Raw genomic sequence first — 13,965 nt, 5'->3', positions numbered from 1 at the left:
ACTACTTTTGTCATACCATCTTAACTGGAAATACTTTTTGCTTACTGATATGTAAATTGGGAGTTGTCATTTTTGCATGCTCTGAGTCATAATCATGAAGCACTTTAAACAGATTTATAGGACAAAGACAAAGTAATGTAATGTTATAAAAATAGCAGATATGTGGCAAGATCTTTTGTCACTTGTTTTCATAGCAACAGATCTCCCGGAACTCTTTCAGCTGACTCCAAAGAGCAGAAGCTGAACCAATGTGCACACTGGTCCTGCACTTCGTTTTGTTGCAGAGCACTTGGTCAGGGTACTGGAGTGAAGGCGAGCGCTTAATGTACACTCAGCCATTTTTATGTTTTCTCCATAAACTGGCAACACAAGACTCTTGATCGCTGATGAAAAACAAGATACCACAGGATGCCAACAACTTTATAGTTTAAGCTGAATCCTTACACAGAGAATTTTTTTTTTTTAATGATTTGTCTACATAACAGTGTTATCAATAAGACTTTTGCATCAGTATCTTTAAATAATACCTTAAAGGGGCACTATGTAGTTTTGGAGAATACGCTTCCTCCATGATTGAATAAACAAGCTGTTCTCAGAGCAAAATAAGGTCCCCTGAACACAGTTTGAAGCTAGAAAGGTGTCAGGGTCCACCAGATATAAACAAAGTGAAACAGTATTGTGAAACAGACAGAAAAAAACACAGGAAACAAAAATGAAGAGCCGCAGATTGGATTACTCACTACCTTTGATGCAGCAGTCCCACATTTTGTAATAATTTAGAGCTGCCAGTTTTCCCTGATTGAATCTACCACATATTAACCGCAGAGCTGATGCCAACTTCCATCTGCTCACATCAAATTTCTGGCCCAAAATATTTGCTACATTGGGTCAAAGTCATGGAGAGGGGAATGGCATCATATGTATGAAACTGGAAAGTTGCATTTGATTGATGAGCATTATTTGTATTATTTTGTGCTCAATGGCAAAACGGAGTCTAATAAACTCTGATGAGTATTTTGGACATGAATATCACACATTACAGTGATGCCTCTGCTCAGGCAACTCTTCCATCGGATTTTAAATTTGTTACTTCCAACCCCTCCAAACCCACTGTAAATGAGACAGCCCTGGTAGCATACGCTCGCTGGAGGCAATCCTGACTGTGACTGTGGGCAGAAACACAGCAAACACTTAAATTAGTGCATCTCTTGTTTTTATTCGTCTTCCCTCACAGCCTGAAATACTTAAATGTGTCAGCCAATGCCCTGGAAAGCATTCCCCCCAGCAGCCTATCAGAGGAGAGCCTCAGCACACTCCAGGAGCTCTACCTGACGGGGAACAGCCTGAATGAGAACTGCGGTGCTCTGTTGGTTGGACACCAGAACCTGCGGGTCCTTCATATCGCCTACAACCAGTTGCTCTCCTTTCCTGCCAGGTGTGTTTACCTTGTCACTGACATTTTAACTCCACTTTTATAGTGTGCCCTTGACAATGAACATGTTTTATTGTTTTGTCCCAGTCACTGTACTGTTTCTGTTTATCTTTTATCCTCTCTCATCATATGTTTTATTGTATCAGTTGAGCTTCAACATATTTTCTGTAAATTTGTTTCTACCTTCCATAATCCCCTGCGATAACATAATGCCCGTTTTTGACAATATATTCCTATAATTAAGAACCATTATTGAAGAGGCTATTTACTGTGCCATACATCCTAGAATATTTATAATGTAAACAGTCTTTGTGTGTGTCTTTAGTAAGCTGAGTAAGCTGGAACAGCTGGAGGAGCTAAATCTAAGTGGCAACAAGCTGAAGACCATCCCTTCGACCGTGTCCAGCTGTAAGAGACTGCACACCCTCATAGCACACTCCAACCACATCACTGTCTTCCCAGAGATCCTCAGCCTGCCTGAGATCAAGGTCAGACCTGTTCTGGTTTTCTTTGCCCGACCTGTCTGCGTATGATTTTTATTCAGCCCATGTCAGCTCATTTGTGTTCTGTACATTCGTAGCTTGTAGATCTAAGCTGTAATGAGCTGACTGAGATCCAGCTGCCTGACTCGCTGCCTGCCACACTGCAAGAGCTCGACCTGACAGGAAACAGCAGCCTGATGCTGGAACACAAAACCCTCAACCTCTTCAGGTGAGTCACAAAACAAAGACTGAGTTTAGAACAGTTATAGGCAACTCACTGACATTTGTCTGACATTAAAAATAAGCATGGACATCTTGGTTTTAGATTCTATATGAAGGAATATATGAAACATATATGAATATGATATAAATGTGGATATTACATTTTTCTTGGTGCATGTATCTAGTATACCTTCACTTATAACACCTTCTGCCATTTCTTCCCCTGTTTTTAGTCACATCACCACCTTGAAATTAGACCAGAAGTCTACTATGACAGCAGGAGACTCACTGAGCGCCTCCACTCCATGGAACCATGGTTACTCTGAAATGAGCGGCCAGAGGAACAAGTGAGTACTGATCTGTGTCTCTGTGTGTTTTTTTGGTCGTTTGTGAAGAGCTTAATTTACAAATACGGACAGTGTTTCTATCCTCATTGTCGTATACAAATAGATTAAATTCCAACACAAATGCTCACTGTGTAAACCAATCTAGTTTAGGTATTCAAAATGTGTACTGCAATATGACCAAACAAAATTGGGCGTCACAGTTGTGTCTTTTATCAGCTGCAACCCTTTATTGATTCCCCTGACCTGGGACAACCTCTGTACAGTATCAGAAGCACTCGCTCATCTGTTTGTTAACGCGGGTCTATTGTTGGGGACAGGTTGTGTGTGTCTGTGCTGGCTGTGGACCGCTTTGGCGACAGTGTGGAGGCATGTTATGGAATCTTTGACGGAGACCGCAACGAGGAAGTGCCGCGGCTGCTGCAGTGCACCATGGGAGATGTGCTGTGCGAGGAGCTGCAGCACTCCAGTGTTGACAACGTGTATATGTGCAACACCTTCATCACCTCACACAGGTAGAACTGATTTTTGAAATGTTAGTCTTTCTTATGTCCTCCTTTTGTAACACACTCCTAGTGCAGATTTGTAGGCTGCAACAAGTGAGTTTGTCAGCATTTTGTCTGCAGCTTTGTTTGTGTTTTCTGGGACAGGAAACTGGGTATGGCTGGCCAGAAACTGGGTGCTTCTGCCTTGCTGTGTTACATTCACCATGAGCCTTCAGATCCAGGAGGCATCTTCAGCCTCACTGTGGCCAATGTGGGCACCTGCCAGGCGGTGTTGTGCCGGGATGGCCGACCTGTAGCTCTCTCTAAGGTTTACAGCTTGGAGAACTGCACTGAGGAGATGGAGAGAGTGAAGCTCTGTAAAGCCATTATTACCGAGGTAATGCACTGGTTCTCTGTATGTTGGGTTTTTGTTTTTAAACTTGAGCCATTATGTAGAACTTTTGATCTAGTCTTCATGTTCAGAGGTCCGTGTATTATGAAGCTATACACTCATCCACAATTATAATGGCACCTCTGTTTTACAGGACAACAAAGTGAGTGGAGTGACATGCTGCTCTCGCCTGCTGGGTTGCTCTTATCTGTCTCCCTGGGTGCTTCCCAAGCCATGGGTGCACACCGAGCCTCTCTGTTCCCAGGATGAGTTCTTGATCCTAGGGAATCGAGCGCTGTTTGAACGAGTCTCCTACCAGGAGGCTGTGTGCACTGTGCAGACCGTGCGGGATCCTCGCGCTGCTGCCAAGAAGCTGTGTTCTCTCGCCCAGAGTTATGGTTGCAAGGACAACATTGAGGCTGTGGTGGTGTCGTTAAATATCAGTGAGGACAGCTGCACCTGTGAGCCACCGGTCCCCACTGCTGAACCAAGGGGTCCCCCTACAGCCGTGGTGCCTGTGTCCGTGACTCCCGGGCCTACTGACCCAGCCACCCTGTCATCCAGCAGCGGTATTGTTTCTGAGTTCAACAGTGAAACATCGGCTTCAGAGGTGGGCAGCGAGGCTGGGTCCACCGCTTCAGACGAGCACCCGTCCTCTGGTCCTGCGTCCCGCCCAGAGAGACGCTGCAGCTTACACCCTGCTACTACACTGTGTGGGATCATGGTGCCAGGGTCAGCCGGGGCAGGAACCCACCCAGGCCTGTTCCAGCGGCAGCCCTCCAGTGCTACGTTCTCCAGTAACCAGTCTGACAACGGATTGGACAGCGATGACGAAGCCCCGCTTGAGGGTGTTATCTCCAATGGCAGTAAGTTAGAAGTTGAGGTAGACATTCACTGCTGTGCTTTCCAGCTTCGGTCAGGGGCCCCTGACAGCCCCAAAGACTTGGACCTTGAAAAGCGAGGCTCTGACTATCCCAATGGCAAAATGCGCAGACAGAACAGCGTGGTGGTTTCAGCTACAAACGGCTGCCTGCTGGCTGTATGTGGGAGAGAGATTGCTGACCTGAAGAAGTCTCCGTCCACATCCAGCCTGTTTGGGAAGAAGCTGTCCAATGGCTCTGTGGTTGCCCCGGAGGACAGCCATAATCTCATTGAGGTGGCCCTGGAGGCTCCGAAGAAGAAGTCTGGCTATTTCACTGCTCCAGCACAGCAGGACCCCGAGGACCAGCTCATTGTGCCTCCTAGTCTGGAGCAGGAAGTCAGGGAGCAGCTAAGGGGCCAGAACACTCTGGTCTCAGTCCCCCCCTTGCCATCCATACCCCCTTCCTTAAAAGACCCCGTGTGGGATCATCCTCACCCCCCTGCATTTGCCTCCAACCTGGTCCCATGTCCTGGCCCAGTTCCCATCCTACAGCAGGAAGTCTACGATACCGCGCTCTAGAGGGGGGCGGAGCACAGTGCCATGTGGCTGCAATTCTGTGACCGTGCCATTCCAGAGAAGAAGAGGAGATTTTTCTCATACATCTGAGATATTCCAACTCAAGTTGCCATTCAGACGAACCTGTGGGACATTGATAGTCACTACGTGATGCTGCTCCATTAATGAGAGGTGTAAGAGGGTTTCTGTGTGTGGTCTGAGTGTCCTAGAAACGGGCGACCAAGATCCCATTTCATAACACGATGTGGGGAAAAGGATGGCAGGCTATTATAGAGCAGAACAAGCCTGACTTGAAATGGGATACCTCATGTGTTTAAACATGTCAGCAACATTTCCCTTTACTTGGAAAGCAAGCAATCTAGAGAGCGTGTACGGGATTGTGTTCAGCAAGGTCAAATCTCCTCTCCAGGGGCTCTGTGGTCTCTCAGGTCCTGGAGAGAAGCCCTGTGACTGAAACTTGAAAAAGTGCCTACTGCAGACGACTCAGTCTAGAGCTCCCCTACACCCGGGCTGGGGGGATGTGAGCTTGTTAGTTAGATTTGGAGGAGGGACAATGTCCCCAGCACTGAGACCAGCACTGGCACAGCTTTTGCTCTCCTAGTCTTCCTGTGGCTTACAAAAGAAATCAGACAGTATGAATGCTTGTAAGGCACATAGGACTAGAAGATGTGAAGACAAAATAACTGCATTTGCATTACAGAAACATTACGGTCAGGTTTTGTTTTTAACACTCCCACAGAGTATGTATAGAACCTTCTATACCAGATAAACTAAATCTATACAGTATAGTACATGCTCACGGTTAGCAGCCGACGACACGCTGTGCTTGAGCTGCTGACACTAAGATTGAAATGTGTTGCTATTTAGAGCAATGCATTATTAATAGCTGTCAAATATTAATATCAGAGTCATTCAACTGTACAGAGCGGATGTGTTGTAGAGAATCAGTTAAATCTGTGACAGTGCTCGATCAAATGATCTCCTTTAAAAATGACATAGGAAAATAAACATTTAATTTAAATTTAGCCAGTTTTATGATCACTGGATAGTAGACTGGAGACCCCAGGATCTTTGAATATCATTTCATATCAGTCATTTGAACAAACCAGTCGAGGCACAAAAGTTCATTATAATAAGAGATGAAGGATAGATGCAGTATTTTACTGTATGTTTAGGAATTTCTCCACTGGTACTAAGATTTTAGTGTTTTCAAATTTTGGAGGCTGCTAACTGTTTACAGTAGTAAACATCCATCCATGTTTTACAGGCAGATTCGGTTATTTTTACGTCTTATTAAGTCCTTTTTTAGCTGTGATGCACTGCTCACTTGTCCAGATGAATTCCAGAGAGGCTGTTCACATTTGGTTTCACTATCCGCCCTGAGTGATCCGATCACAAGTGGACTGCTCCAAGCCCCGTCAATTCACACCTGGCATTAATTGCGTCTCGACATGCGTCTCAAGTGACCTCTTGTAGTTGGATATCACTTCCACTTTCTGTATGCAAATTTACACCTAAAGGACTGAAACAAATGGATACAACGTTTTTCACACAAAGGAAATATCTTCATGGATAACCTTTACCGAATTAACAAGTAGGCCCGGTAGATAATAATTTATTACAGACAGCATTTCACAAAGTTTCTCCTAAGGTAACAAGTTTCAAAATTGAGCATTTTTTAAGGGGGTCTGGGGACTTACTCTATAGATGACAAAGAAGTATAATTTATTAATTTAGTTTTGATATGTTTACCATCAATATGTCATGTTCTTTAATACATTTGGTGTAAATGGTAAAATAAGTTGAAGAAACATCTTGACGTATGTTATTTAATGCCACCAGGCACCAGTGATTTAGAATTTCCAAAAGCCGTTTCACAAAGTTACTCCTCACGCAACAATTCTTGAAATTATGCTATTAGTAAGGGAGTCTGAGGATATTGCTTAAGGGCTGCATGGTTAGTTGAAACAGACGTTCATAAACATGTACTGTTCTTAGAGTTGTCCACATGTGATCAGATCACTCCAGACACGTGTTGACACCGGGCCTGAACAGCCTCAGGGTGTCCTTTTTGGCCATTATAAACAGAACGGAAAACCCTATTTTCCTGTATTCTGTAAGATCTGGTCTGTGTATGTCACAGAGTTAAGGGGCAGACGTGCTGTACACACAGAAATTTAGGACATCAACAACAAATGATGTCTTGCTACAATTTAATATAGTTCTGTTTTTCACTCACACATGAGGGCAAGCTGTAGACTTCAGATCACACAGTGATTAGCAGCAGTATAAAGCACTGCAATACGAACACAGTGGTTCAGAGGAACCCTTGAGTCACATACAGCGCTTCGGCTTCAGTGTCATCAGTTCCCAGTCTGTTCTTTGCTTATACGTGTAGGACCAATCATATTTATATGAAAGTAAGTAGCCAAAAAAATAAAATAAATAGATAAACATTATTGTTGTAATTGTCAGGTAAATATTATGCAGCCCTGGAAACCTCAGTTTGTCCATTCCTGAACCTCCCCACCTTGTGCCAAAAGAGAAAAGCAGTTCTGCTGAAGCCCGCTGTGGTTATGCGAAAGGCCAAAGTTGGGTAATTGCTCATGTCAGTGATTACTGCATCAGATGTATATTTTTCGGTTGCCACTCCAAGTTGGAAGTGGTGCAGTTCTTGCATTCCACAGCTGTCACATAGCTGGACATTTTCAGTGTTCCCTTTCAGCCTTAAAGTAACACTACTCAGTATTATTGAAAGGAGAAGCCCTTTGTTTCATCCCACTCATGTTGTGCTTGTGACAGAGGTCTTCAGCTCGGTGTGTGTTGTTGTTAAAGCAGCCCCCTCCATACTTTGTTTGCTCCACAGGAATGAGTGTGATGAAGCCTTAATTAATGTGCGAGTCTGAATCTATTTCGCGTTATTTGCAAGTTTTTGTCTCTTGAAAGAAGTAAACACTGATAAAAGCACTTTGTACATAGAAAACAGTGATATTCAGAGTCATTTATATTTGAGTTTAATATATGAGATATGATCAACATAGTGGGATAATTTTGGCTTCCCTCGGCCCGATATATCACCAATATAGCCAACAGAGATGATGATAATGTTAAGTCACATAATGACAATGAATTTACAACAATCACTTTGGGTGTTTTTTTTTTTTAAATATGATAAACATTACTTTTTTTTTTAAATCCAAAGCTTTCAATTACATCAGAATCTCACATATTGTCTTGGCTAATATTTAGATTTTCATCATGAGCTCCACAAACAGCTTAATGTGTGTCAAGTAGCCTTACACTAAATGAAACAATACTCTATATAGAAGAATGAACTAGTGGGCCCTCTACTGGTAGAAAATGAGGAAGTACATGCATATTGTGCATTATTTATATCCAGCATCTAAATTTTGGTTCAAGCATTGTGCCAATTGATTTCTAAATGTCTGGTAATTTCCTGAAAACGTTATTTGAAATCCCTCTATGATAATGACAGATAATCAAAACAGTAGTCTGAGATGTGAATTACTAAGTAGAGCTGAAGTTGACCTTAGTATGCTTGGTCAGAATACAGACACTGATTTCAAAAGTTGGGAACAGGAAACCATATTTTATGATGAGGCAAAGCATTTATTTCTCCAGTCACTTTATTGATCAGACTGTGCAGTGTCTGAGATGCCAAAAACATCCAGGACTCTCTGTGGTTCTGACTGTGGCCAGACCTCCGCTGTCAGAAACCACGCATGGTGTCAAAGCATCTGGACAGATGGCGGTGAAACATGGACGGGCGCTGGGGCGTGTACCTGCCACAGGAGGAGCGTGAGAGGCCATAAAACAGATGATGATTGTGAATAATATTGGTACACATCTGAGACAAGTTCGGAGAGGAGAAGTGGACCAGGATGTTGGGAATTTGCTCACACAAATATGCAAGTGTCAACTGTACATAATACACATGTTTATCAGAGCTTCACTTCTCATCACCTGAAACTACAAGAATCATGTTTCTCAATGTGTCTGAAAATGAATATTGACTGAATATTGATGTATGTGTGTATGATGTATGTAATCGGGATTGTGTGTGTAAGTTGCATTGTTCTTGTATTCCTTTTCTTTGTGTGTGTGTGTGTGTGTGTGTGTGTGTGTGTGTGTGTGTGTGTGCGCGTGTGTGGCTTCCTTTGGCTCATTTGTGGTGTAGTTTTGTTAGTTTGGTCCCAGTTTGCCTCAACTCAGATGGGGGCGACATGGCACTGCTGCATTCAGAGCTCTTCAAAACCACCTCGTTCCGTTTCTGTATGCTGTCGTACACTCATTCATCCAGTCCATCTCCTGGATGACACCATGTACTCACCCAGTGTCCTGTCCAGTATACATTTACTCCACGAATTACCAGTAGACTAATCAGTGTGCATGTACATATGCCGATTGTATGCGCGGATACAAGTTGAGGGGGCACAGGGTAGTAGTACAGTGCATTGGCCTCAAATATTCCCTTTAATTCTTTAGTGGAGGGGTTTCAGTGCTCATAATCCAAAATAAGAAGGTATGTGCATTTAAGCAGGCTACACTGTCAGTGTTTTATTAAACTGCTGACTCACTTATTAACAGTAAGAGATCATGTCCTCTCCGCACAACTTAACAGGCTCCCTGTACATCTATGTTTGCAAAATGTCCGTGTTTGTGTGTGTATGTTCAATGAAGCTTAAGTACACTAAGTGTATGCATGCCCGTGTGAATAACTGATTGACTGTAATATCTGCGTGAATACGGTGAATGAAACTGATGGAAGATGCTCCAGTCGTTTTAACATGTGACCAAAGTAGCCATTGTTTGATCTCACGGTTCCTTTCTGTACATTGTTTTCTAGAAATGCTTGAATATTTTTTTCTCGATGCCAAGAAGCCGATATTTATTTTTGTACTTCATTGTTTCATGCAAATTTATATTTCCCTCTCCGCTAACAGAATTTAAAGTGATTGGGACTCTACAGAAAACTGTCACACATTATGGTACTTTATTCTAAGGTACTATTATAACTGTATTTAATGTCGGAAAGCATGCCCTGAATATAAATCAACATAAAAGTATAGAGTACTTACAAAACGTGATTTATTTGTACAAAACGGAGTATATCTAATATTTTTAGGTTTCTATTCTAGCATGTAGATTACTGCTAAAAAAAATAGTTTTATGTTTAAAAATTTAAAGATTGATTATTTAGGAAGATGACTAACAATGAGCACTTTTGCTGCATATCAGACAGAACTGTACTCCCTTGAACTCTGACAGTGAAAGATGGTCGTTATTTTATTTGAGATGCTGCTATCATTAGTTTTGAGCAGACGAGCTGTTTTTAAATTAACTTCAAGCCAAGTAGCAATAAAACTTTTTACTGTGAATTTTTTTGTCCAGTGTCCAATTTGCTCACAGTTTTTATGATGATTTCATGCCAATAAATATCATCAAAATGACTTTTTTGGGTCAGTATAAGATATAATGTGTACAGTTTTTGTGTTACAGTTTTATCATTTCATTCATTTTTTAAATCCTGAACCATCATTAATCAGGAATTTATTTATATCCTCACTTTGAACCCATAGATGTTTTACATGCACCAAAGCCAAGAAAATGAATCAGAACAGAAAACAATATCCACTGTTGATACTACACAGTCTAGCTTTCATGAGGTAAAATCTTGAGTAAATTCCTTGAGTAATCGATCTGCCATCTATTGGTGAAGCTCAGAATGACATCCTGAACTCTGTTGTACCAGGAAAAATAAGCTTCAGTGATTAATTTAAAATTAAAATGTTGTTTTTTTCTTGTAATTGACTTAAAAGTTTTAGGGAGGAAACAAGTCAGATGCTTTACTTCTTTCAGGTTTAATATTGTAGAAATGCTGTTGATATTTAAGACTTATCTGGTTCAAAAATTAAAAACTTCAAGTCATAGGACAATGTTCAACCCTCTGTGTCAGGATCAGATGCCAGGATTAATTATCAACAAGCTGAGCTTCAGGCTAACGAGGCTGAAATCTGAGGAATGCACAGTAGTTTCGGTCTGGAACACAAATTGTTTTAACTTAAATGAGATGTCAAAATTATTAGCCCAAATTATTGATGAATAAAAAAAGTAATGAAACAATTTCTTTAATACCAGTTGAGTCATTTCTTATAAACTACATTTATTTATAAAGAATGTAACAGACAGTGCAGAGGTATGTAAACTGGAATATAAAATTGTACAAAATCAAATTATAAAACTTGTTCAAAGCTTAAAAGGTGGCTTAAAAAATTCACAGGTTCAACAAGAGTGAATACACATGAACCCCTTATATCAAATAACACCTCATATGTGTTCTTGTCACAGGGATTTCTACTCAAATCCAATGTGTCAAGGAGAAAAGCCATCTTATAAATTACTGTCCTCGTTTGCTCTTTGCTTCTTCAGCTCCCGCACTGACCTGAAAGCTCTGACAGCTAACACCGCACCGAAGATGAAAACAAACACCCCCAACACCCCGAAGAGACCTCCAGCAATATCTGCACCGTGGATCTGGCACTCAAAGCCCTTGTGCCCTTTGCTCTTGTACATTGCCTCTCTCTCCGTACAAATGGGATTATTGTAGATTTCCTGCAGCTTAATAAAGTAGAAGGCCAGTGCGGGGATGTAGCCCAGGCCGATCAGGAAGTTCAACAGAGCCTCCCCCAGCAGCACAGGGGGCCAGCGGTAAGGCACTCTGAAGATGCCCAAGGCGAGCATGGCACAGGCGTAGATCATTAAAACCCCACCGCAGGCCATGGTGAAGACATACGGAGGCCGCTTGAGCTGATGGAAGAGCCGGTCCAGCTCCTTCACCCTGTCTGCATCGGCTCCCTCGAAGGCATTCGCTCCCCCAAAGTGATAATAGTAGATTCCACCGAGGCTGGCCAGATCACGGTAACCTCCATTGTTGCTGTATGGCACTCCAGCACAAATGACAAGTAAGAGATTGACAAACAGCTCCCCAAGCTGGCACAGACCTAAGAGACAAGATAGACTGTGACATGAATGTAGAGCAATGTAAAGCAGTGAAACAAGAGTGGCAAAAAGACCTAATATTGCTGATTCATTATGATAATAAACCAAATGTATTTGGCTTTTGGACTGTTGCCCAGGTTAGACAAAATATTTTAATAAGTAACTAAGACCCTGGGAAAGTCTGAGGGGGATTTTTCACTGTTTTCACACATTTTACAAGCAAACTGATTAAAGAAGTAAGGAGACAAATGTCAGCAGCACTCAACCCTTAAAAAAGTAATCCAATAGTGGTATGGTATAATATTATAAATTGTCACATGCAGGGCAAATTGTGCTCTGTCAAGATAACAACTGGAGATAAAGTGGAGTTAAGGATTTGATTTTGTGGGTGGTTAAAAAGAAGAAACAATTAATAGAATAAAAACATATTCCATCCAAACCAATTCTATTTAATGAAATTTAATGAAATATATTGCTGAAGGGATCTGACAACATTTTATTGTTCTTAATTTTGTCAATGTCAATCCATCCCCTTGTCTTTTTGTGAGGATATAGTGTGTTATCATATATTTTTCCTGTATCAAATAAGTTCATTTAAAAGACAAATAGACAAACAAAAAATATATACTTGCCTCTACTGGTTAAAATGTATCTAAGATTGTAAAGCGCTTGTTTCGGTTGCCGCTCATAATACTCCCCTTCAGAGTGATACACTGAAGTCTCCCTGGACCTGCAAGGACAAAACAAAAACGTTTTGCAGAACAATAATAAAAAAAAAAAACAACCCTGGCACAGGTGGTCAAAAGTGTGTGTGGAAGACAGTACAGAGAGAACAGGGACTTGTGTATCAAAAAGTCCCTTACAGTCTTGAGGGTCCTTCATGATCGTTGTCTCTGTAAGCAGGTGTCAATTCCCTCTGTCTGTTTTGTTTGGCCCTCCTGTCACCAGCAGGGCCTCCCGGGTCCCTTGGATCTTGGTTGTGGCCTCTGGTGTCATATGAAGTGCGGTCTCCATTGTGTGGATGGTCCCTGTTCCTGCTCTTGTGCTCTGCGTATGCATCGCTCCTCTCATGGTGTCTTCCCCTCTCTGGCATTTCCCTCTGCCTGCAAAAAGAAGATCATGGAAATGAATCCTATGACAGACCCTCGCAAAAAAGTGGATAGTTGGCTTGTAACTATGTGGACAGTAAGGCACAAAGTAAGGTTTAATGAAGATCAATATCTGCGTGAGGTAAAGGACTAAACACACAGGTTTCCGAATTCATAAAGTAGCTAGCAGGGCAGGTTAAGGCAGATTTTTACGCGGTTACAGGGCTGCGTGGGAACCAAAAACAAGCCCAAAACTCGTAACAACGCCCTCCGTCGTGAGGTGGACGATACAAAGTTTGTGGTTACGTAAAGAAAAATGACTCTAAGCTAGCAAATAATACAAAGATACGACATTTTCATTCCTACCTGTCGGTTATGAACACAACTTTTTCTTGTTTTCCTGTATGCCGACAAAAACAACCTACCTTTCCCAACTTCCTGTTTGACAATTCCCATCACACACCTGTGCTGTGCCACGCCCACCAGCCTCGAGTTTATTAGTGAATTTTCACCTGCCGATGTAAACATTACAGGCTTCTTCTTCCAGCTTATAACATCGTACTGTGTGTGGGATATATACTTGTGCATATGTACTATTTGACTGAACTGTTAACAGACCCTACACTTTATTATTTGTTTATGGCAGATTAAAACAGTAAACTGCGTCGAAATCGACGGTCACTTTGATCCACATGTGACAGGAAACAGACAGCTGCGCCACCCTTAAATAAAACCGGAAACTCTACCGGGGTTTGATCGCTTCAGTATCGCTAAACTTGCAAAATCAAATTTTTTGCGATTCATGCCCCAACCCGGACGTGAACGCACGGGTCTCACGCGGTCACGCTTTAATCGTGAAGCTCGCGGAAACATTCCACGACTTTATTTTCAGCATTTCCGAGGCGCAGAAACATTTCAAAATAAATGTCACTTCAAAGTGTGGTCATGCTTATTCACAAAACCTGTACCAGGTAGATATTCATCCGCTTCAATGTGTTGTGCAATTGACTTCACTTGAATGATATCTATACTATTCAGTTTATTTGCAACACAGTTCCCAGCT

The 13,965-nt window shown here is 42.0% G+C and overlaps 2 protein-coding genes across 5 annotated transcripts in view; one reads left to right on the top strand and one right to left on the bottom strand.

The window, feature by feature from the left end:
- The window catches only part of phlpp2 (PH domain and leucine rich repeat protein phosphatase 2), a 42,759-nt gene extending 32,471 nt beyond the window's left edge, over nt 1-10,288 (top strand). For all 3 annotated transcript variants that reach the window (XM_030414659.1, XM_030414660.1, XM_030414661.1), the window contains 7 exons: nt 1,235-1,435; nt 1,758-1,920; nt 2,013-2,143; nt 2,370-2,483; nt 2,801-2,995; nt 3,131-3,362; nt 3,511-10,288. In XM_030414659.1, coding sequence (XP_030270519.1) covers nt 1,235-1,435; nt 1,758-1,920; nt 2,013-2,143; nt 2,370-2,483; nt 2,801-2,995; nt 3,131-3,362; nt 3,511-4,797 — 2,323 coding nt within the window. In that variant the 3' untranslated portion in view covers nt 4,798-10,288. The remainder of the gene's footprint in view (nt 1-1,234; nt 1,436-1,757; nt 1,921-2,012; nt 2,144-2,369; nt 2,484-2,800; nt 2,996-3,130; nt 3,363-3,510) is intronic.
- A 639-nt stretch (nt 10,289-10,927) lies between these two features.
- Nucleotides 10,928-13,663, bottom strand: marveld3 (MARVEL domain containing 3). Of its 2 annotated transcripts, none has more exons than XM_030414663.1 (4): nt 13,328-13,663; nt 12,678-12,917; nt 12,447-12,544; nt 10,928-11,816 (listed from the first exon to the last, which is right to left on the bottom strand). In XM_030414663.1, exons 2-4 carry the CDS (start codon nt 12,905-12,907, stop codon nt 11,206-11,208), a joined length of 939 nt encoding a protein of 312 aa, XP_030270523.1. In that variant the 5' UTR covers nt 12,908-12,917; nt 13,328-13,663; the 3' UTR covers nt 10,928-11,205. The 2 variants fall into 2 exon arrangements, with proteins under 2 accessions (XP_030270523.1, XP_030270522.1); XM_030414662.1 differs by having other exon boundaries at nt 13,269-13,368.
- Between the last annotated feature and the right edge of the window lie 302 nt (nt 13,664-13,965).

Source organism: Sparus aurata, chromosome 4 (assembly GCF_900880675.1).
Source record: "Sparus aurata chromosome 4, fSpaAur1.1, whole genome shotgun sequence".
NCBI lineage: Eukaryota > Metazoa > Chordata > Actinopteri > Spariformes > Sparidae > Sparus > Sparus aurata.
The sequence above is the reverse complement of the archived record's forward strand: the minus strand, read 5'-3'. Positions and strand labels throughout refer to the sequence as shown.